The sequence below is a fragment of the Sus scrofa genome, chromosome 1, assembly GCF_054392235.1.
Source record: "Sus scrofa isolate SSC_HxYL_T2T_F1_AM1 chromosome 1, Sscrofa_HxYL_maternal_Yorkshire_Landrace_v2.0, whole genome shotgun sequence".
NCBI classification, from domain to species: Eukaryota; Metazoa; Chordata; class Mammalia; order Artiodactyla; family Suidae; genus Sus; species Sus scrofa.
In genome coordinates, this window is record NC_139383.1 from 27,292,975 (window position 1) to 27,318,468 (window position 25,494).

Sequence of the window (25,494 nt, forward strand, 5' to 3'; positions counted from 1 at the left end):
AGGCAAGGGCTAGCCCCAGAGGACCTAGCTGCCTGGTCAGTGAGCAGGAACTTTTTCCTGTAGGCAGTCCTATAAGCAGAGAAAGGTTTTACACTGAAATTGATGTAATCAGATTGCATTTCAGATCAGCCTCCGGCAGCTGTGTAGAGGAGGATGGCTCCAGGGCCACAGAACTCGAAACAGACACATCATTTAGGAAGCTGCTGTGATGGTCCAGAGAAAAGCTAATGACGGCTTGAACTAGGGCACCGGGTGGTTGCATTGAGGGGAAGAGACAGAATGGAGAAGTATTTAGGGGTAAAAGGGCTAGGACTTAGTGATCCATTCGATGTGTCAGAGTGGATAGGTGGAAATAAGGAAAGGAACGAGGATGGCATTTACCTTGAGCACCTGGGTGGACGATATTGATAACAGATGAAAAGCATGTGTAGGATGAGCCTGTTTAAGTGAGCAAGAGGAGTCTGGTTAGAAGACAATTAGTGCAAAGCCTGTGGGAGACCCAAGTGGGGGAAGCCAAAGATTTGGGAGTAGTGAGTATGGAAGTCAGAAACATGTAAGTGGATAATCTCTTTCAAGCAGAGGTGTGTTAGGTAAGAAATTAATGAGTTCATTTCTGGAAGAGCCAAATTATAGTTAAGACACAGTTAAAAAGTGTGAAAGGCAGAAGTTCCTTTTGTGGTGCAGTGGGTTAAGAAACCGACTGCAGTGGCTCAGGTTGCTGGAGGAGGGGGAGTGCACGGGTTTGATCCCCACCAGACGCAGGGGGTTAAAGGATCCTGTGTTCCTTCAGGGGCGGTATAGTTTGCAGCTGCGGCTGGGATTCAGTCCCTGGCTCTGTAACATCCATGTGCCACGAGTGCAGCCATTTGAAAAAAAAAAAAAAAAAAAGTGTCAAAGACAGAAGGGACAGTGGACTCTCAGCCTGGGTCTCCCTGGGGGAGATACACTTGGAAGGGTCCCTCCAGACCCAGGGTCAGCTTCTTAGCTCTTTAGACTTGGAAACACAATTTTGTCAGCTCTCTCAGGGATGATTAGGGATCTAGTCATCAGAGAGTCCCACATTTTTTTTCTCAATGGGCCAATTTCTGTTATTCCTGGAAAAGCAGGCCACCTGGCAGGACCATGGGTTTGGATCCAGTCGTATTAGATTTCAAATTCTAGCCCCATACTTCCTGGCTATTAGGACTCCTGAGAGCCTTCATTTCCTTGTCTGGAAAATGGAAGGGCTTCCTTGCAGGGACATTTTAAAGATTAAGAAGGATAAGATAGAGAAAGCGGCTCACGTAGCACCCCGATCACAGAAGATGCTCAGTGACCTGAGTTCCCCTTTCTTGCCTTCACTCCTCAGTGCTGTGCTGTCATGGCAGGTACAGGAGGAACTTGGGGACACAGACAGGATAAAACCCAGGAACTCAGTATCCAGGAGACAAATTCTGATTTTCCCAACCTAGACGATGACTGGTTGTCCTCTTAAAGTCCAGAGGCTGCTTGGGTTGTGATTTACCAAGAATTCAAAATTCTTAAGTATTCCCCTTCAGGACAGAATCCAGCTCCTTTCCTTCCAGTTTGCCAATCCTAGTTCAGGGAACCCACCAAATAAATGGTCACCCATCTTCTTTCAGATTGAGAGACTCCAAGAACCTGAGTTAAGTATTATGAAGTTAGTGTTCTAAACATCTCTAACATCCTCCAAACAGAAGGGAAAATAAATCAAGAGAGATGCTGGTTTTTAAATCACAAGTATTTGTTTCAAATGATTCATGATAGATTATTTTAATAAAATCTTTTGCATTCTAAAAGGAAAAGAAATAATTTCATTTCATTGTAAATATGATCTGGGTTAGGTATTCCAAAAGGTCTCTGATAAATTCCACTGATACAGAGAGCACTGGCTGTGAACCTGCTTTTATTGAACTGCACGTGGTGTGACAGTTCATAGTTCTTATAAAGGGAAGCAACATGAACCTGCTCTATGAACCGGTCTCATCATCGTGACAGCTTAAAGGATGTGTTTGAGCTCCTTGCTCTTTGTAAGATATTCATGTGAAGCGGTGTCCTCTTTATAGTGGCCTCTTAAAAACAATTAGCACTGATTGGTCTAAGAACTAAAAAGACTTACACTTGCTGTGAGACCATTCATTCACTTGACAAACATTCATGGAACACTTTCTATGTGCCAGGCATGGTGCCAGGGCCAAGCCTGGGAGTAGGATGATGTCCTTGCTCTCATCCTTGGGCACTGAATTGTGTACTTGACCAGACTTCCCATTTATGCTGCCAGTAGCAACTTTCTAGGTCTTGAAGGCATAGATTTTCAAGCCTACCCTTGGCTCCATTTTATGTCTCCTTTTGTTCTTTGTTGTGGTCTTGATTTTGTATTTTGTAAGCTATCTTAAATTTTCTTTCCATAACAAGTAAACAGGAAATATGTAAATTACACAATTTACATATATTTTATTTTTTTCTGATTATTACAAGTATATTTTGGTCATTATACATTCTCAAAAATGTGGAGTTCTGTGGTGCTGCTGGTTAAGTATCCGGCATTGTCACTACAGTGGCTTGGGTCACTGCTCTGGCATGGGTTTGATCCCTGGCCTGGGAACTTTTCTTTAACCATGCATGCCATGAGCATGGTGAGAGAAAAATGAAAATAAAAATTCTCAAAAACTTGTTACAAACTTAAAGACAATTTCTACCCTTTATAACATATTTTAATATTATATAAAAATATAAATGTTACGCAAAGTTGTCTATTTTACTAATTTTTCCCTTTTAACTTTTTTTTTTTTTTACAGGTCATCAGCACCTAGAGATTTTTCAAGAGTTAGGGAGGTAATGAGGCGGGTTTACAGCATTAGCACTTTCATTACCTACCTTCAAGTGCAATTGCTTGAAACCTTAGTAGGACCTAAGGCATTTTGTCCAGCGACTGGTTTTTTTAAAGGAGTTTGATAGTAGATACACAGAAAGAGAGAAATATAGGATCAGGAGTATAATATCTAAAAATATTTGAATAAATATAAAAAACATTTAAGTTCTTAACTCTCAGCATCCATGTTCTTAAAACATGACAGATAGCAGTCCTTGAGAAAATCTCATTCATTCTGCATGTCAAGCATGTAGTAGATGCTCAATAAATAACTGCTGAATAAATCAGTGATTATAGGGCCCTATTACTGAACCACGGATAAATCTATATTATATAGTACTGTGTTCACATCTGTATTCATATTCGTATATACTATACTAGAGAAAGCAACCTTGCTGGGGGTGTCATAGAATCATAAATGATCAAGAAGAGATACCAGTTTATTGTGATTTTTACCAACAGCAGTGATTATATTTTACAACAAAAATGACAAATTAAAAATGAAATATGTCACTTTCAATATAATCTACAGATCTCTCATATTTTAATCCATTTTATAATAGAGAGGTTACATTTTAATAGATATATATAAGATATACCATAAGATCATTTATTCCTTAGAATTTTAAGAAATATGGCTTCTGTACCAGGCTTAAGAAGTGACCAAAGTCTTTATCAGCTGCCTCAAAACTGATTCCAGAATAAATTTTAAGATTTGAAATCTCAATTGTATATAAAAGCATAAAATCTACGATATCAATAATTTATTTCCTGTTAAGCAGTTCTTTGGCCAATATCCTTTGTTTCTGAATGGAGCAGTTTATCTCAAGCAGGCATGGTAAGACAAACAGGATCATATATCTTTATTGTTTCATCCCAAGCACAGTCAGCCACCTAGAAAACAAAAAGGAAGTAAGAAGAAACAAAATCTACAAACATTCAAAATTGGCAGCCAAAGCCTAAGTCATTTAGATCATGCACCCATGAACATATCTTTAAACAGGAAGAACACATGGATACATTTTAGTTTTTTTTGTTTTTGCTTTTGGTCTTTTCTAGGGCCGCTTCCATGGCATATGGAGGTTCCCAGTTTGGGGGTCGAATTGGAGCTGTAGCCACCCTCCCTATGCCACAGCCACAGCAATGCCAGATCCAAGCCTCGCCTGCAGCCTACAGCACAGCTCACAGCAACACCGGATCCTTAACCCACTGAGAGAGGCCAGGGATGGAACCCACAACCTCATGGTTCCTAGTCGGATTTGTTAACCACGGAGCCACAACGGGAACTCCCTGGGTACATTTTTGATAAAAGGTCTATTTTCCCTTTTTAAGACACACTTCCAAGGTTGCTTCCAACTGACTGAAGTGGCCTGTAAGGCTTTGCCACCAGAGCTACATAATTCCCTATAGGTCCAGAGATAAATGCTGAAAAGGTAAGTTCCTAAATTGTGAATCAAGGCACCATACTAGCTACTGTGGGGATAGAGAAAGAAGATCGAGTACAGACTTTGCCTTCAAAGAAAGTCTCACTCAAAACCCAAAGTGGAAAGTGCTCTAATAGACTCTCACAGGAGGGACTGCGTGAGTCCACCGGGGGCGGTGTCAGAAGGTTTCACAAATGCTGTGGCGTTCACACTGGCCCTCTTTAGGGGCAGACACGGGAGACCAGCACATTCAAGTCTAAAAAGTCATATAAAGACATGAAGGGAGGACAGTTCATGGTGCTCAGGAACTATATGTCAAAAATTTGGTGAGTGAGTATAGCAATGTCTCGGGGTTTAAGACTATTGTATAAAATCCACTGTATTTCTGTATACTAGCCAAAAAATTAAAACATATTTAAGGGAGTTCCTGTCGTGGCGCAGTGGTTAATGAATCCGACTAGGAACCATGAGGTTGAGGGTTTGATCCCTGCCCTTGCTCAGCGGGTTAACGATCCGGCATTGCTGTGAGCTGTGGTGTAGGTTGCAGGCGAGGCTTGGATCTGGCATTGCTGTGGCTGTGGCATAGGGAGGGTGGCTACAGCTTCCTATTAGACCCCTAGCCTGGGAACCTCCCATATGCCGCTGGAGTGGCCCAAGAAATGGCAAAAAGACAAAAAAAAAAAAAAAAAAAAAAAATTAAAAATTCATTTACACTAGCATCAAATAACAAAATATTTAGTAACACATTTAAGGAAAGATACATAAAACATCCACACTAAAACACTGCTGAGAGAAATTGGGGAAGGCTCAAATAAATGGACAATATACCATGTTCATGGGTTCAATATTTTTAAGAAGTTAATTCCCTCCCAAATAACTTATAAATAATTCATAATCCCAGCAGGCTTTTTGTAAAAATGGACAAGGTGATTTTTTGAGTTTATATGGAAATGCAGAAGACCTAGAATAGCCAAAAGAACCTTGAAAAAGAATAGCAAAGTTGTACTACTTACATTATCTGACTCAAGACATAAAACTACAGTAGCCAAGAAAATATAATATTGGTATAAGGATATACAAATAGATAAAAGGAATAGAACAGAGCTCAGGAACAGACCTCACACTTGGACAATCCTTGTTAATGAACTGTACCAAAACAATCCAATAGGGAAAGAAAATTCTTTTCGACAAATTAATCTAGAACCGCATGTCCATATGAAAAAAAATGAACTCAACCCCAACTTCACACAATAAAAAAGTTCATCTGAGATGGATCATCTATAGACCTAAATATAAAAGCAAAGGATAAAGTTTTAGAATTAAAACACAGGCGAATATATTCTCCATCTGAAGGTAAGTACAGATTTCTCCTTTCTTTCTTTCCTTTTTAGGGCAGCACCTGCAGCATTGGAAATTCTCAGGCTAGAGGTCAATTAGAGCTGCAGCTGCCAACCTACATTACACCATAGCCACAGCAAAGTGGGATCCAAGCCACATCTGCGACCTACACCATAGCTCATGGAGGCCAGAGATTGAACCCGCATCCTCATGGATACTACTCGGGTTCATTTCCACTGAGCCACAATGAGAACTTCTAAGTAAAGGTTTCTTAAACAAGACACAGAAAGCTACAACCATAAAAATCAGATAACTTCGACTCAATAACAAATATTCATAAAACATAAATCTGGCAAAGAATCTGTGTTCAGAATACATAAAGAACTACTATGACTCAATAATAAAAGGACAATCCAAATAAAAAATGGGCAAAAGACTTTATAAACAGATAAAAAAAATGTATGAAGAACCAATAAGCACATGAAAAAAAATGTTCACTGTCATTAGGCATCAAGGAATACAAATAAAAACCACAATGAGATACCACCGCATACTCATGAGAATGGCTAAAATTAAAGATAGGCAATATCAAATGTTAGCAGGGATGCAGAGCAGCTGTAACTCTCCTACCTTACTGGGACAACCACTCTAGTAAACTGGCCGTTTCTTACAAAGTTAAACATAAACCAAGTGATTCTACTCCTAGAGAGTTTTCCAAAAGAAATGAAAACACTTTTACAAAGCAACATATACAAGGTTGTATACAGCAGCTTCATTCACAATAGCACAAAACTGGGAATAACCAAAAGACAAACAAAAGAATGGATAACGAATTAGTAAATTCATCTGATGGAATGTTGCTGAGCAATACAGTGGAAGAAACTGAGGGTACAGCAACATGGATGCATTTCACAGTAAGTGGAGTGAAGGAAGCTGGAAACACAAAAGTGCATACAGGCTAAACTAATCTAAGGAAAAAACAAAATTAGGGCAATGGTTTTGTCTTTTCAGTTGGGGGGGTTGGGGCTAGGGAGAGTCTGGAAAGGGGTAAAAGAGAATTTTGCAGGAAGATGCAAATATTTTGTATTGCAATGGGATGTAGATTACACAGGTGTATCTGTCAAAACCTATATCTAAGATTTGTACATTTCAATCTATGTAAATGAAATCTAGAAATGGGAAGAATAATGATAATAATTATTATTATTATTGAATGAGGGAGTGGGACATGAGTTCAGGAAAAAATACAACAAGAATGCTAATAATTGTTGAAGCTGGGTAATGAAAGTACATTATCCTATTGTTTACTTTGTATACATTTGAAATTTTCCACAATAAAAAATAAGTGATGAAAAAAATGTAGACAGTAACATGAAAGATGAAGTAGCAAGAGACTAGGGTGCAAAGACCTAAAGTTACATAAGGGAACAACTCACAGTCTTGGTCAATCTAATTACTTGGCTTCATTACAGAACACAGGAACTGCTCAGATTAGTCAGAACATATTAACTCCTTATCATTCACTAACATCTTAGATCAGAATCCAAGCTAGAGAAGGCCTTAGAGACTTTTTGGTCAAACTTTTTAAGTATTAAAGACCAAACTCTTCAGTTGGGTTGCTACCTCCTTCCTCATTTCTCATTGCACCAGGTTCACACACTCAATCCAGGCATCTTGTTCATGCCCCTGTGCTCTTGTCCTCTCACTGACCCCCTCCCCTGAATAACTCTCCCTCCCCTTCCCTCTGCCCCTTGCCTTGTTCTGCCTGGAGGCGATACCTTTTTGAAAGAATCTGTTTAAGCATTACCTTCTCTAGGAAGCCATTCACAGCACCTACAATAATCAAGTATACTTATTTATTGACAGGTGTGTCTTCAGCTCTTCAACTGAACAGTGTCTTGCTATAGCATAACAATGACTTAATAAAGGTTAGCTCGAAGAATGTATTTTACAGATTAAGTCTGCAGCGATTAACTGTTTCTTCATACTACAGCAGCAGAGCGGAACCAGAACCTAAATCTGTTGAGTCTGTCCACTGAAAACAGTGCCTCACAAAAAGTCAACTGACGCTCATTATCTGCCTAATCCTGCAGTTTTAAGTTTTTATGTCACGGGACACAAAGATCATTATATGAATTTACCTATCTCATATATGCAAATTTTTTTCAAGTGCTGGGCCTTTCTGTATGTTAAGTGTCAACTATTATGGAGAAGACAATCAGAATAATAACACGCAGGCTTCTGGTATAAGGTACCCGTAAATTATGTCTCTGCATCCTTATTCAGCACTCTTCAATCCAGCTTCTTAACTTACTCAGAACTTAACTAACAAATGTTAGGGCTACTGAATCAGCAAATATTCTTAACACTAATGCTAAATTAATTGGTAACATGAGAAAAACCTAAGGTTGCAATGATACCAACTTATGAACAGATTGATTCAAATTAATGCAAACACTATTTCTCCATTAACCAATTAATCCATCTAGTGCTTTAAGTTTTAAAAAGCTTACAATTAAAAAAATATAATAAGGTAAGGAAAAAAGCTTCTAAGCTAACAAAGAGGCTTCAGATTTTCCAAGGCAGGTACTGTAGAGATTTCCTGATAAGGAAAAGTGACCATTTGGCCCCCTGGGGTTTGAGGGAGGTTCTCATTAATTACTATCAAGGCCCCAACAGCACCACTTCCCATTTAATTCTATGACTGAGGGTAAACACTGGGCTTTTTCTTAATGTTCCATACTACCTGATGGCAGCCTGAAAGATATCTTTTAGACTTTGCTAAAAATCAGGGTTAATGAAAAGAACAAAAAATAAACAGGTAAAGTAAATAACTTAAAAATAAATAATCTACTTTCCAGGATGAGATCCACTCATTCTTTAGCTTCTCCAACATGGCAAAGAATCTTTCCCAGCTCCCATCCTGTTTCTCCATGACAAAGCCATCTTTCCCTTCCATCCCCAGAAATGCACCCTGGCCATAAGGACTTCTTCAAGGCCAGGCTCAGGACAGAGAATAAGATAACAGGATATCTCCTTTCTCATCTACTGAAGATCCTCTTTCTCTGTTTCCTATATGACTCACTTCTTTGTCCATTGCCTTGCTGTCAGGAAAAACAATGAAGGATTGCAATCTGCAAAAAGACTGCTGGGTGTTCTTTCAGTGGAATGCTGGCACTATCCTTGGGCCAGCCCCACTGGGTTACCTGACTCTGTAGGGGTCTCTGCCTTTCACTGTCTTGGACTGGATTAATTTACAACTCTAAAGTTATAGAAAACTGATAGTAATCAAATGATTCTCGTCCATTAAAGTTGCAAGTGAAGGCTGTCCTGTGGCGATGCAAATGATGCCACATCTTATCCCATAAGAAATGATTCTAATCATTAAATGTTATTGCCCTGTGGATACTGAACCAGTTTTGTACCTATTAGTAAATTCATTTCCACATTCAGAAATTGCCTATATGTATCTGTTCTTTGGTTCTTTTGAGCTATGGTAAAATCTTTGACATGTGTTCATGCTATGTTTGTATGAGAGCCATGATTGTCATTTTGAAAATTATCCTTTAAGATGGCCACAGAAAGGCCATTTCATTAAAAGAAAAAATATGAAATGGGGAGGGGGGGCAGATAATTATACTAGAAAAAAAAGATAAGAATAATTGCTAAAACCGGGTATGAAATTAAACTCTATCTACATCTTCTGGCAACAAAAGTGTAAAAGGCAAACAATAAGATACTATATTACAAATATCATTGTAAAACTACCAGTTCATCAGAGGAGATGAAGTTTTTCCTAGCACTTGACTATAAGAGAATATATAATATACCTCCATTATAAACATCATCTGATGCCAAAAGAGTGGACTTGCAAGAGATACAAAGTCATTCTTCATATGGCTGTTTTTTTGTTTTTGTTTTTTTTAAATAAACATCTCAACCCTCAAGCCAAAAGCATGTAGTTTCCTGGAGGCATTCTATTGGGCAGTGGTTCTCAAGCTTTGGCCTGCATTAGAATCACCCAGGGGGCTTGTTAAGCCACAGGTGAGTGACTGGTTCCCATCCTCACAGCACTGGTTCTCAAGGTAAGTCCTGGGTATCTCAAGTTGTTTCACTAGTATCACCTAGGGCTGATCTGCATCCTGGGGTCTTTAAATCAAGGTCCACAGATGGGTTTTGGAAAGTCCATAAATGCAGCATTTTGTGTGTGTATACACTTTGCAGGGAGGGGGGAGAAAATTAATCATTTCAGATTCTCAACCTCTAGCCCTCCAAATGTTTATCCAGAGCATTCTCCAGCTGAGTATTATAATGACCCAGGGAAGGTTCTAATATGCAGCCAGAATTAAGAAATTGTGACACAGAACCTGGAATACACAGTCCTCCTTCAGTAATTGTGGGGAATTGGTTCCAGGACCTCCTCCAAACACCGACATACAAGGATGCTATAGTATTAAAACGACATAGCATTTTCATATAACCTACATAATCCTTTTAAATCATCTCTAAATTACTCATAATACCTAATACAATGTAAATGCTACAGAAAAAGTTGCTAGCGCATGGCAAATCAAGTTTCGCTTTTTGGAACATTCTGGAAGTTCTCCCTCCCCTGCTAATATTCAATCCCCAGTTGGTTAAATCTACTGATGGAGAGGGTACAGAGGGCTGACTGGCCTTTCATCCTGTACACTAGCCTGGAGTTCTTTGGGAGTACTTTATGTGCAGGCAATTTTTGTTATTGACTTAAAAGAAATTCGAAATTTAATAATATTCAAATACTTTTCTAAAGAAAAAGTTCCTTTCTTGAGGAGAAGAGATTAATTTTCCACTAATACAGTGGAAAACACCTACTTTCACATTTTTAGTTAGTATCTAAGTTTCAGATCTGGTAGGTTGATATGTGGTAAGAAGACAGTAAGCTGGGAGGACTAAGAAAGAAGAAACATGACTGAACTATCATGTTTAAAGAAAAACACTAGCCCTACTTGAAGCATTCCTAAACTAAAAGTTTATGCAGTTTCCTGATCTTGTTCTACATAAACCAGAATTTCTACGTAGACATAGCAGAAAATTTTATTACTCATTTAAAATATGGTTAATGACAATATTCTTGTTTCACTTATTTTATTTGACATGTGCATCCTGTTGAGTTCTAAATGGGCTAAAATGGTTTACAGATTAAACCCACAGGGCCAAATAAAGTAAACACAAATTTAAAAAAAAATCTGGTCTAAAGGGAACAAATGGAGCAAAATGTTTCTGGCATCAGAGCCGAGCACATGACAACACCTGCACAGTAAGTTAGGATCTATGCTCTATGATAACTAAGGATCATAGGAGAGAAAGAAACCACTCCAGGTAAGCTGCTTTCTGTTTTTCAACATTGTTCACATATGGATGCAAACACTTCTGTACAACTAAACCTAAATAGTACTTTTAGAGCCAGTGATTATGTGTCTTGATCAAACCTGTATTCCTTGTGTTTTGTATACAGTAAACCTTTAGTAAATGCTTGCTGAATAAATGAACAGATAAATGAATCTATGAGCAGTGGCTTTCCTCCTCTAAAAATTTTAAAAGGAGCCTCATACATGGTAACAAGCACCTAATCAGGTGAGAGGTCAGAGATGGGTAAAGCCAACAGGTTTTATGGGACTTGGAGGGGTAAAGGGGATTTCTGAGTGCTGTGAATACAGGTATACCTTGTTTCATTGAGATATGCTTTATTGCACTTTGAAGATACTGCATTTTTTATAAAATAAATTGAAGGTTTGTAGCAACCCCACATGGAGCAAGTCTATGGGCACCATTTTTCTGACATTGGCTTACTTCGTGTTTGTGTCACATTTTTGCAATAGTTCAGATGTTTTTTGTTGTTATGACATTTGTTACGGTTTTTTTTTTTGTTTTTTTTTTTTTGCTTTTTAGGGCTGCACCCGAGACATATGGAGGTTCTCAGGCTAGGAGTCTAATCGGAGCTACAGCTGCTGGCCTATACCACAGCCACACCAACATGGGATCTAAGCCGTGCCTGCACTCCACACCACGGCTCACGGCAACGCCAGATCCTTAACCCACACAGCGAGGCTAGGGACTGAACCTGCAACATCATGGTTCCTAGTTGAATTCATTTCTGTTGTGCCACAATGGGAATTCTTATTATGGTGATCTTAATCAGTGATTTTTGACATTTTGACTGAAATTATTTTGGAGGTGTCATGGCTGTGCACATGAGATAACAAACTTACTCATCAGTAAATGTTGTAAGTGCTCTGACTGCTCCACCAATTAGCTGTTTGCCTCATCTTGCTCCCTTCCTCAGGCCCCCCATTCCCTGAGAAACGACAATATTAAAATTAAGCCAATTAATAACCCTACAATGGCCTCTAAGTGTCTAAATGAAAGGAAAAGGCACATGTCTCTAACTTGAAATCAAAAGCTAGAAATGACTAAGCTTGGTGAGAAAGGCACATCAAATGCCAAGAGAGGCCAAAAGGTAAGGCCTCTTTTGCCAGTTAGCCAAGCTGCGAAAGCAAAAAAAGAGTCCTTGAAGGAAATTAAGAATGCCACTCCGATGAGTACACAAGTGATACTGCTGATATGGAGAAAGTTTTAGTGGTCTGGATAGAAGATCAAACCAGTCACAACATTCCCTTAAGCCAAAGGCTAATCCACAGCAAGGAAGAAATGAGAGAGGCAAGGGAAGCTGCAGTGGAAAAAGTTGGTTCATGAGGTTTAAGGAAAGAAGCCATCTCCCTAACATAAAAGTTGAAGCAGAGGGTTAAGCAGAGGGTGCTGATGTAGAAGCTGCAGCCAGTTATCCAGAAGATCTAAGAAAATGAAGATGGCTACACTAAACAGTGAATTTTCAGTGTAGATTACCAAAGAGGTTTCTACTGGAAGAAGATGCCATCTTGGACTTTCATAGCAAGAGAGGAGGGGTCAATACCCGGCTTCAAAGCTTCAAAGGACACGATGACTCTCTTGTTGGGAATAATGTAGCTGATGACCTGAGGTTGAAGCCAGTGCTCGTTCACCATTCCACAAACATTGGGGACCTTAAGAATAATGCTAAATCTACCCTGCTTGTGCTCTACAAATGGAACAACAAAGCCTGGATGACAGCACATTTGTTTACCACATGGTTACCGAGTATTTTAAGCCTACTGTTGAGACCTACTGCTCAGAAAAACAAAAAGCGACCAACCAAACAAAAAACCCCTTTCAAGATATTACTGCTCATTAGCAATGTACCTGGTCACCCAAGAGCTCTGCTGGAAATGCAAAATGAAACTCACGTTTTCATGTCTGTTAACACAATATCCATTCTGCGGCCCATGGATCAAAGAATAATTTTGACTTTCAAGTATTATCATTTAAAAAATACATTTCATAAGGCTGCTATGGTGATTCGTCTGATGGATCTGGGCAAAGTCAATCGAAAACCTCCTGGAAAGGATTCACCATTCCAGAAGCCATTAGGAACGTCCATGATTCATGGGAAGAGGTCAAAATATTAACATGAACAGGAGTGTGGAAGAAATCGATTCCAGCCCTCATGGATGATTTTGGGAGTTTAAGACTTTAGTGGAGGAAGTAACAGCAGATGTGGTGGAAATAGCAAGAGAACTGTAATTAGAAGTAGAGCCTGAAGATGTGACTGAATTGTTGCAACTTCATTACAAAACTTTAATGGATGAGGAGCTGCTTCTATGGATGAGCAAAGAAAAATGGTTTCTTTAGATAGGATCTACCCCTTGTTGAAGATGCTGTGAAGACTGCTGAAATGGCAACAAGGGATTTAGAATATTATGTAAGCTCAGTTCATAAAGCAGCAGCAGGGTTTAAAGGACTGACTTCGATTTTGAAGGAAGTTCTACTCTGAGTAAAAATGCTATCCAACAGTATTGCCAGCTATGAGAAATTGTTTGTGAAAGGAAGAGTCAATCAAACTTCATTGTTGCTTTATTTTAAGAAACTGCCACAGCCACCCCAACCTTCAGCAACCACCACCCTGATCAACAGCTATCAACACTGAGGCAAGACCCTCCACCAGCAAAATGATTACCATGCACTGAAAGCTAAGATGATAGCATTTTCTAGTAATAAAGTATTTTTTATATTGAAGCATATACATTTTTTAGGTATAATGCTTTGTACACTTAATAGACTACAGTATAGTGTAAATAAAACTTTTACATGTACCAGGAAGCCAAAATATATGTATGACTCACTTTATTGAGATGTTCACCTTACTGCTGTGGTCTGGAACCAAACCTGCAATATCTCCGAGGCACGCCTATATTATTTAGAGGTTTTGTGGGGAGATTTCTTTTACATCCTATTAGTTACATATTCCTCTGCATTACAAAGCTCCCTAAAATATCCACATATACAAATATACTTATATTCATCCATCTATTCAACAAACATTTACTGAGCACCTCTTCTGTGTCAGAAATATGCTGGATACTATGGTAAAAAGATGGTCCTGGTCTCTGTCCCTACAGATCTGGAGTCCAGCAGAGAGATGGATAAGTAAATACACACAGTACAGAGTGATGTGGACAATGACAGAGGAATTACAGGGGCCAGTGGAAGGAAGGGGTCACCATAACCAAATGTGAGAACAGATGCTTTCAAGAGCTGAGGCTTAAAGGAGAAGCATGCCTTAGCTCGAGAGCCTTTGTTATTGTTATTGTTTGTGGGGCCAGGACACAATGGAGATAAGGGAAGTGTTCTAGGCAGTGGAATAAATAAGAATAAAGGAAGACCAGAGAAAGACAAATATCATTATGAAATCGCTTACATTTAGAATCTAAAAAATACTACATAAGGATGCACATGTAAAATAGAAACAAATTCTCAGGGATAGAAGCAAACATGTGGTTACCAAAGGGGAGAGGGAAGGGAGGAGGGATAAATTTGGAGTATGGGATTAACAGATAAAAACTACTATGTAAAAAGGACAGACTGAACTTCTTTGCAGAACAGATGCTGACTCACAGACATTGAAAAACTTATGGTCTCCGGAGGAGACAGTTTTGGGGGATGGGAGGATGTGCTTGGGCTGTGGGATGGAAATCCTGTGAAATTGGATTGTGATGATCATTATACAACTACAGATGTGATAAATTCATTTGAGTAATTTAAAAAAAAAGAAAAAAAGAAAAAGTCAAAAAAAAATAAAGGCAGTTTCAGAGAAAAAAAAACTACTATGTATAAAATAGATAAACAAGGATATACTCTATAGCAAAGGGAATTATACTCATTATCTCGTAATAACGTATAATGGAATATAATGTGCAAAAACACTGAACACTATGCTAGACACCTGCAACTAACACAACAGTGTAAATTAACTATACTTCAACAACAACAAAAGAATAAATAAATGAAGAACTATAAGCTCTAGCTTAAAGGCAACTAAATTGCATTATAAGTCCCCTGATGAAACTGTTAATCTTTTGAAAGAGGTTTTTTTCTGACTCCTGTTTGATTCCTGTCTAGGGTTTCTTGGAGGCTGGCTGCCAAGGCCTATCTTGTCTGACCTTCTCCCCTCTTGGTGAGTGTATGTGGACACCACAGGGTAGGAGCCTCCAGGCTCTACATTTCCTGCCCAAGGACATTCAAGTGGAAAATTTATTTTTTAACTTGTAAGCCCCCTTTGTAGTACATTTCATCCTTATGTCCTCTAAATTTCCTTAATCTGAGATCAAAACGTAAAACTTCTCGATAAAACTCAAAGTGAAAATTATCAATATTACAGGAAAATGGTTTGGCAAAATGTTTTTTATTTCTTTGTTTAATGCAAAATTTGAAGAGGATCAATCTTTTCCGCTATTATTTTTCAAAGCTGCTATCTTCTAGGATAATGAAAAATAACTCATAGGATAAGACTCCATATAATTTCTGTTTTTAGTCATTTCAATTTTACTTTTAACAACACAATATTTCTAAGTTTTGAAAACAGACATACTCATTAGAAATATTAATTTCTTGCTACTGCCCTAATGTGTCAATTTCTTTAAAACATATAATGAGGCATTCTTGAAAAGCTGAATAGAAATTACCTATCAATATAGCCTATTAATTTCTGAATACAGTTATGGTATATAGATCAAGACATCATCATGAAATGCTTGAGAGCAACTGTATTAAACAAGTATTTCACCATTTCCTATGTGCAAAGTATGGGGCTAGGTTTTACAGTAGATCCAAGGATGTTAAAGAAACAAAGCCGCTCAATAAGGAGTTTATAATAAAAATTTATCATTGATGGATCAAATAAGACTTGCGATAGAACATCCTCAATAATAATTGATCCTGTAAATGTAAATTTTGGAAAAGGAAACATAATAATGAAAATATCGAACTTTAAATACATGTAATTTACAAAATAAATTTATATTTCTTAATGAATCAATTTTCTCCATTTTATTAAAATGTTTACACATGCCACTGATAAGCTAACTTACTTCAAATGATTTAATATGGCTATTAATATAGCAAAGAATTCCTATGGACCCATTAAGAGATTTATTTTATTGACGAGTTCTCCATTTCCTATTTATCATTATAATCCTTTCTCTCAATTTTGTGGACAACTGGCTTTTGCCCTTGGGAAACTTGTTCAATCTACTATAATTATCTGTGTGACATATGACCTCTCTAGCAAAAATGAACACGAGAAATAAGCAGAGGGATACAAGGAGAATGAAAGAATCAAAAATAGTCAAATCTAAATTTTGAAAAGCAGCCAGATATTATGCTGCAGTGTATTAAATTATGGGCTAAAAAAAACATGTCTCATTTACTCAACCAGCTTCCCGAAGGAAGTGACTACAGAGAAGAACCTGATTTATTATGTTAATCAGTATGGAGTTTAAGTAAAAGTAAGAAAAGTGTTGACTAATATACTATAAAAAAGGACTTTCATTCATTCATTCATTCAACATTTACTTAGTACACATATATCAGGGAGTTTGCATTAATTCACTAACTCCTGGCACACAGATAGTACTCAAATTTTCTTTTTTCTTTGTTAGGGCTGCACCCACAGCATATGGAAGTTTCCCAGGCTAAGGGTTGAATTGGAGCTGCAGCTGCTGGCCTACGCCACCACCACAGCAACACCAGATCTGAGCTGCATCTGCGACCTGCACCGCAGCTTGCATTAGGCAAGGCCGGATCCTTAACCCACTGAGCAAGGCCAAGGATTGAACCCTCATCCTCATGGGTACTAGCTAGGTTCTTAACCTGCTGAGCTACATGGGGGAACTCCTGATACTCAAATATTTACTGACGCAAAAGAAGGGAAAGGAGTGAAGAAAGAAAACCTTGTCCTGGACTTGGAAAGAAATACTTTGCACAAGCAGAAGTGGAGGAGAACAAAGGAAAATGGCAAAACACATGGGCATGACCATAAAAAAAAAATAGCTGTGAAACAAGGAGATTACCCAGGATGGTGAGATATAAAATTAGAAAGCAGTACAGATTATACTGAATCTTGAAAGCAAGACTAACAGTTCAGATTCTATCCCGGAGGTAATGAGCTGCCTCTTGAAAGGTTTCTGAGAGGACGTGATGAAGATGACCATTCAACTGTGCTGATTTGTAAATTGAAACTGGTATGAAACGAGAATGGCAGAAAGCCAATGTTCAGAGTAGTTAAAAAGCAATCACAGGAGTGGCTGGTCATGCATTCCAGAAAGAGCAAGACCTGTTAGGAGGCAAATGTAGTATCTTTACTAAATGAGAAAGGCCTAAAAAAATGACATTCATAAAGACAAAAAAAAGTATTCTGTTGTAATAGCATATTATGTCTGTCCATTTATTCTCATCTTTTTTAAAGGTCCTTTAGTGAAGGTATATAATTTTCTTTATCTAGAGTCCTGAACATTTAAACATTTTTATTTTTCTATTTATCATTCATACACATAGTTGTTGCCATGTAAAAGTAATTTTTCCCATTTTATTTTCTAACTGACAATTACTGTATCTACACAGTATGCATTTTAGTATATTTTTACTGTTTACTGTTTAAAGTTGATGTTCTTGGAGTTCCCGTTGTGGCTCAGTGGTTAACGAATCTGACTAGTATCCATGAGGATGTGGGTTCCATCCCTGGCCTTGCTCAGTGGGTTAAGGATCTGGTGTTGCCACGAGCTGTGGTGTAGGTCGCAGACGTGGCTCGGATCTGGTGTGGCTGTGGCTGTGGTGTAGGCCAGCAGCTACAGCTCATATTCGGCCCCCAGCCTGGGAATCTCCACGTGCCACGGGTGCGACCCTTAAAAAAATAAAATAAAGTTGATGTTCTTTGATTTTAACATTCAACAATCATATGAAGTACAAATAATGATAAAATGTTCCACCTTTTAAAAATAGTTATATTCCATTTTGTTTTCTCCTATTACTAATTAGCAACAAATTTGAGAACCCTGGTAATAGTAGTAATGGTGGCAAATCTCATCCTTGTCCTGCCTTTAATGGGGTCACTGGTATATTTCAGGTCAAGGACCGAGGAAATCAGATTTGCATTATGGGAACCTCTCCCCATAAACAATGCCAAGAAATCAATGGAATGAGCTTAGAGACCATTTAGGAGATGATTGCAGTAATCCATGGCAGAGATACTAACAGATGCTTATCTAAGGCAGGTGGAGCTAGAGGGGCACGGTCCACATTTCAGAGACATTGGTGAGGAAAAATTCATAAACTTGGTGCCCATCTGAATTTAGGGGTACAAAGAGAAACTAGAAAACTAGGATGGTTTCCCAGGTCTCTAATCTGGTCCCATCATGCAATCAATGACCAGGTTAGGAATACTGAAGGAAAAGGAATAAAACATCTATTGAGATCACACAATAAAGGCAATTGGACAAATGGGTCCAGTATCACTAGCATACAATTAAATGCCAGCTTCAAGAAGAAGGTGCATACAAGTAAGAGGACTAAGACCTGGATATTGGAGAATATCTGCTTTTGGAAGGATGGGAACTGGCAAAGGAGATGGAGGTATTTAGGAAAAAACAACTGTTTGGAATGGTGAGCATTAAAGAGATAGGAGGGGATGAGTTTTCTTTTTTAAAAAAATCAAAATTATATAGCTAAAAAAAGAAAAATCTGGGGAGTTCCTGTCGTGGCGCAGTGGTTAATGAACCTGACTAGGAACCATGAGGTTGTGGGTTCGATCCCTGGCCTTGCTCAGTGGGTTAACAATCCGGCGTTGCTGTGAGCTGTGGTGTAGGTTGCAGACACGGCTCGAATCCAGCGTTGCTGTGGCTCTGGCGTAGGCTGGTGGCTACGGCTCCGATTCGACCCTTAGCCTGGGAACCACGATATGCCGCGAGAGCGGCCCAAGAAAATGGCAAAAAGACAAAAAAAAAAAAGAAAAAAAAATCTGAGAAAAGGCTAATTTGGTTTTCAGGAGCTTTTACTGGTGACCTTTTTCATGCTTAGCTTCAATTGAATAATGAAAGGGAGACAGATACAGGGGCTTAAAAGAGTGATGACTTTGAGAAATTAAAAGCAACAGGTAAACTACTAATTCTTGACATCTGATAATAAAAGAGAAACTGAATTCACTGGCAGGGAGGTAAGACAGTGGGGTCACGTGAGTTTTGAAAGTAGAAAAAAACTGACTAAAGATCTTAAAAAACATAAGCAATGGAACATAACTATTTTGAGGTGATAGATCTGGAAGAAGATATTCATTCTTGTCTATTTTTACAATAAGGTAGGAGATAAGGACAAAAGCCCAGTGTTAATAATATTGTAGAGGGTTGAACAAAGATATTGTGGAGAACTGGGTAGAAAAACAAAAAAGGGGAGTTCCCGTCGTGGCGCAGTGGTTAACGAATCCGACTAGGAACCATGAGGTTGCTGGTTCGATCCCTGCCCTTGCTCAGTGGATTAACAATCCCGCATTGCCGTGAGCTGTGGCGTAGGTCGCAGACGCGGCTCGGATCCCGCGTTGCTGTGGCTCTGGCGTAGGCTGGCGGCTACAGCTCTGATTAGACCCCTAGCCTGGGAACCTCCCATATGCCGCAGCAGCGGCCCAAGAAATGGCAAAAAGACAAAAAAAAAAAAAAAAAAAAAAAAAAAAAAAAAAAAAGGCTTTAGAGCTAAGTTGAGTAGGACCAAGAGCCCAAACGAAGTTTTTTTGAAAACGCAATCTGTCGTGTGTCAAGTCAGCACTTTTGCCTGTTTTTAAAGAAGCAATGCTCTATAGTCTAGAGAAAGAAAAAATGAGTAAGAAAGTGAATAACTGTTTCGGGAATGGGAGCCAAGAGGCAGCAGAGGCTAGGATGTCAACAATTGTGCAAGTTCTCACTATGGGGACTGTCCATGGAGTGTACCGGGCAGCAGACACAGGGTAATGCCAAGATCCTCCAGATCTGGGCCTGGGGAATGTTTTATGGCTGGGGGAAAACAAGCAGTTGTTACACAATTTTAAGCTAAAAATTACACAATTATGAAAGCATCAAAGAGGGAAACACTAGACTAATGCCTGAGGATACTGGATGCTTAGCTTCTGGCACATGCTCTTTTCAACTCTAAAGCTAGTCTGTGACAGATGCAGAAAATATCACCTCAGATTAAAGGTGAAAAGGATACAGATATCCTAACTATCAATAATGCTAATCATCTTCTAAACTCTGATTTTTCCAACTTTATACTGAGAATTTTAAAATATTTTATCCACTGTCAACATTTAAACCTGATATCTAAGATTGCAGGAATAGGAATTTGAATCAAACCGTTAGTTGACTTTTTTAATGATACCCTAATTTTTCTGTTGTTTCTTTATTATTTTACTTTTTAAAATTGGGATAGAATGGATATATAACATCAGTTTCAGGCATATAACATGAATCAGTATATACACATATATTGCTATTTTTTTTTTTACTAAAACATCAAAGCCAAAAATACTCAAAAACACACCAACAGAACTAGTTCAAATCAAAACTAAATCTAAGAATCTTCCACTGAAACAAAATGAAAATACATAAAATTTCTTCTGCCCCATTTTAAGGAAAAATCTTTATTGTACCTACATGTTCCTAATTATGGATAGACTAGGAAGTTCACTTATTAAAGAATATGTGTGCCAAGTATTTGGGAGTCCCAGAAGATAAATGCATATATGTAGTATAATCATGACTATGAAAAATAAGTACACAAAATGACTGGAAGAGTCCTTCCTTTGGGAAGGAGAGAGGGGATAAGATCTGGGAGGAAGCCCAGGTGTGGTCACTTCTTGATAGCTTATCGAGTCTCACAGTTAAAATACGTCCATTTTCTAATATGGGTATTACACTTCAAATAAAAATTCCCTAAAAAGGACTGAAAAGAAACAAGTTTGTATGGTATAAGAGAGATTCTCTCCAGAATGGCAAGACCATGTGGGTAGTCTTTTTTCTTTCTTCTAAATACCGTTTCCCAATTTCATCATAGGAAAAAAAGATAAATTTGTTGAATACATACATAGTGTATCTTGGAATGAACTAATAATGTCTACTTTAAAAGATATTTAGGAGCTCCCGCTGTGGTGCAGCTGGAATTGGCAATGTCTTAGGAGCGTGGGGATGCAGGTTCGATCCCCAGCCTGGTACAGTGGGTTAGGGATCCAGCACTGCCACAGCCTTGGCTTAGGTTAAGGCTGTGGCTTGGATCTGATCCCTGACTTGGGAGCTCCATATACCACAGGACGGTCAAAAATGAAAAGAAAAAAAAAAAAGATATTTAAAAAATAAATAGCTATCTTCCAAAAGGAATATATAATGATATAAACCCAACTTATAAATACTAAATATATATGAGCATCCAAAAGAGCAGGGTTGATATTGCAGAGCACAGTCAAGGATTCTAAAAATACATTAATTCAGAAAATCCCAATTATACACATAGCTATAGTACATGTCTAGAATCATAAGTCTAAAATGAGAAAAAAAAAAAGGTTTCCAATTTAGAAATAATAAGAATAAGAGAGAAAAGAGAAAATGCCAGGACTATACAAATCATGATCAGAGGAAAGAAATTCAAAGAAAAATTTTCCAATGTGGAAGATGACTTCAGCCTGGTTAACAAGAGAGGGCAGAGAGTATTTTTCAGCAATTATCCTTAAAGAATGACCCCAGACACTTACTGGTCAAGTTTTAAACCTTTAAAGACAAGATCTTACATTCTGTCAAAAAGAAAGGAGGCTATAATACAAGAATGTCTTTGGATTTCATTTTTCAGATCTCTAAGAAGGGAGAAGCTAAAAAGAAAATTATAAATAGAAAATTATAAATACAAGAAAAGTCTCTTTTAAGACAGGGAATATATTAAGACATGGAGCCCAAAAGTAATGTCAGCGAAGTCCCACAGCTGTTAAGATCACAAGAGACAAGTTTTTGAAAGCAAATGGAAAGGTACTTTCTAAGAGGTGAAAGAAAGATTCTAAGACAATAAACTATGAACAAAGAGTAAAATTAAATTAACATGCGGGAGATGGGATTAAGATGGCGGAATAGAAGGATTGGAGCTCAACTTCTCTCCTAAAAACAATGAAATTCACAACTAAAGGCTGAGCAATCTTCAACCAAATGGACTAGAAACCTTAAAAAAGATATCCTACTCCAGAAGACAAAGAGGAGGCCACATGAAGAGGTAGGAGGGGCAATTAACATGCACGTGATATAAATTAACACGCAATCAGTAAATTTAAATACATATTTATGGGGATAAAGGATAAATATGTCAAAAATAAACTTTCAGCTATACCAACAAAAAATTAATGTGATAGGTTTGATTTTATTTTTAAAAATTTTATTGAAATATAGTTGATTTACATTGTTTTGAGAGTTTCTGCTGTACAACAAAGTGATTCTGTTACACATATACACACATCCATTCCTTTTCAGATTCTTTTTTTATATAGACTATCACAGAATATTGAGTAGAGTTCCCTGTGTGATACAGCACGTCCCAGTTAACCAGTCATTCCATATACCACAGTGTGTACATGCCAATCCCAAACCCCTAGGCCATCCCTACCCCCCCATCTGTCCCCTTTGGTAACCATTTTAAATGGCTACAAATTCTTTGCAGTTATTCCCATCAAGAAGCAGAGATGTCTGAATCTGAGCTGGCCTTGTGACTTGCATGGCCACAGAAGGAATGTGGTGTGACTTCAAAGTCTAATCCCTGAAGATGCCTTGCAGCTTTTGCTCTCCCCCTCTTGGAATCTATAACTGCTAGATGAAGAAGCCTGGGCTCATCTGGAGATCACAGCTCAGAAGACAAGCACTGGTAAACCCCACACATGTATGTGAGACCACTCAGCCCTGATTAAGACACCAGATCACTGGAGCCACATGAGTGACCCCAGGTGAGACCAAGAGAAGAACTGCTTGGCTGAGCTCAGCCTAAATTGCTCACTCACAGAATTGTGAAGAAAAAAAAAAATTGTTTGAGCCACTAAGTTGTGGGAGTTGTTATATAGCAATTGATAACAAATACAGTAACTGAGAGAAAAATAGGGATATGCACTAAGAATTTGATTCTTATTTCTTTTAGAAAGGAGTTTAATATTTCTTGGTTAAAAACATACATTAGTAATATAAATAAAACAAATGTTTGGGTTAAAAGGTGTTAATGTTAGATTTTAAAAAAAAACCACATTGGTTGAGATCATGGTCTTAGTTTGAAAGTTTTAAAGTTTAAGACTGAATATAAATAAAATGAAGGTGAAAAAAGGATAAACTTTTAAAGATAAATTTACAGGGAGAAAAATAGTATAAACTCATCAGTGAAAATATTATACAGGACTTGGAATTGGTGTGTGTTGGGGTGTGTGTGTATGTGTGTGTGTGTTTTACAGCTGCACCTATGGCGTGTGGAAGTTTCCAGGCTGGGGGTCGAATTGGAGCTGCAGCTGCCAGCCTATGCCACAGGCACAGCAACACCAGATCTGAGCTGCCTCTGTGACCTATGCTGCAGCTTGTGGCAACACTGGACCCTTAACCCAATGAGCAAAGCCAGAGATCGAACATGCATCCTCACAGACACTACGTCAGGTTCTTAACCTGCTGAGTCACAACAGGAACTCTGGACTTGAAGTTTAAAAGTCTCTCCTTCAAGAATTCCTTTATGGCTCAGCAGGTTAAGGATCTGGCATTTTCACTGTTGTGTCTTGGGTCTCTGCTGTGGAATGGGTTCAATCCCTGGCCCGGGAACTCTTTTGCATACTGCAGGTGTGGTCAAGAAAAAAAAAAAAAAATCTTTTCAAAACCTAAATCCAATAGGGTCACATACTCTTGACCTAGTCTTCTCAAAGTCTCTTCACTATCTATCACTTTTAATATGGGTGTTTACTCCATTTACATTTAATATAATTGATGAAATGGTTGGATTCAAAGGTTTCCACATATAAGGTCATGCTGAGAACACAGGTAATTTTACTTCTGCCTTTCCAATTTAGATGCTTTTTATTTCTTTTTCTTGATTAATTGCTCTGGTTAGAACTTCCAATACTATGTTGAATAAAAATGGTGAAAGGGAGCATCTTTGTCTTATTCCTGATCTTAAAGGAAAAGTTTTCTGTCTTTTACCATTGAGAATACTGTTGGCTGTACATTTTTCCATATGGATTTACTATGCTAAACTGATTTTTGTAATCATCTCAAATACTGCCTTATTACTGATAGCTCTTTTTCTAAAATTTCTTAGAGGCTATCATAGAGTTTGTAATATACATCTTGAAGTTATCACAATCTACCTTCAAATAGTATTATATCATGTCACATGTAGTAATGAGTTTACAACAGTATACTTCTAATTCCTCCCTCTCTTCCCTTGTTCTATTATTGTCATATACTTTACCTCTGCCTATATTATAAATTCCACAATATACTGTATGCAAAGATATAGAATACAATACTATTTTTGTTTTAGGCAATTAATTATTTTTCAGAGTGATAAAAATTAAGTTAAAAAGTGGTATATTTGCTTCATTTTTGCCATTTCCAGAAATGTACTTTTTTTCCCTTCTTTCCCTCCCCTCCTTCCCTTTCTCTCTTCTTCCTTCCTCTCCTCCCTCCCTCCATCCTTCCATCTTCCTCCCCCTTCCTCCTCTCTCTTTCCATAGTTTCATGTTTTGGTCTGGGCTTATTTCTTTGGACACAACATCTTTAAACTTTTCTTGTAGCACAGATTTGCTCTTACCTCCCTTTGTCTGAAAATTTCTTTATTTCCTCTTTATATTTAAAAGGTATTTTCATTGGGTGTGGAATTCAGAGTTCACAGTTTTTCATTTACTGCTCTAAAACATTTCATTGTCTTCTGGGCTATATGATTTAAGACTACAATTCTGCTGTAATTCTTTCTTTTTTTCTTTTTTTTTTTTTTTGGTCTTTCTTTCTTTTTTAGGGCTGCTCCCGTGGCATATGGAAATTCCCAGGCTAGGGGGTCAAATTGGAGCTGCAGCTGCCAGCCTACACGAGGGCCACAGCAACACGGGATCTGAGCCACGTCTGTGACCTACACCACACCCTCATGGCAGTGCTGGATCCTTAACCCACTGAGCAAGGCCAGGGATCGAACCTTCATCCTCATGGATGCCAGTCAGGTTTGTTAACTGCTGAGCCACAACGGGAGCTCCTGTGATTCTTATCTCTATTCTTCTGAGTATGTTTCTCTTTTCTTCTGTTAAAACTTTCTCTTTATCTTTGTTTTCTAGCAGTTTGAATATGGGTTAGCCCTGATGTTTTATTTGTTTGTTTAAATCCTGCTTGGAGTTCTCTGGGATTTTGGATTTGTGGTTTGACAGCTGTCATTATTTTGGAAAATTCTCTTTAAATCGCTATT

General features: G+C 38.1%; 1 protein-coding gene and 1 long non-coding RNA gene across 4 annotated transcripts in view; both read right to left on the minus strand.

The window, feature by feature from the left end:
- The window catches only part of LOC146405986 (uncharacterized), a 436,419-nt gene that overhangs the window by 283,216 nt on the left and 127,709 nt on the right, over positions 1-25,494 (minus strand). The window lies entirely within an intron of this gene.
- PEX7 (peroxisomal biogenesis factor 7) overlaps positions 3,295-25,494 on the minus strand; it is an 88,663-nt gene continuing 66,463 nt past the window's right edge. For all 3 annotated transcript variants that reach the window (XM_021087521.2, XM_084955471.1, XM_084955480.1), the window contains one exon: positions 3,295-3,766. In XM_021087521.2, the coding sequence (XP_020943180.1) occupies positions 3,698-3,766 (69 nt within the window). In that variant the 3' untranslated portion in view covers positions 3,295-3,697. The remainder of the gene's footprint in view (positions 3,767-25,494) is intronic.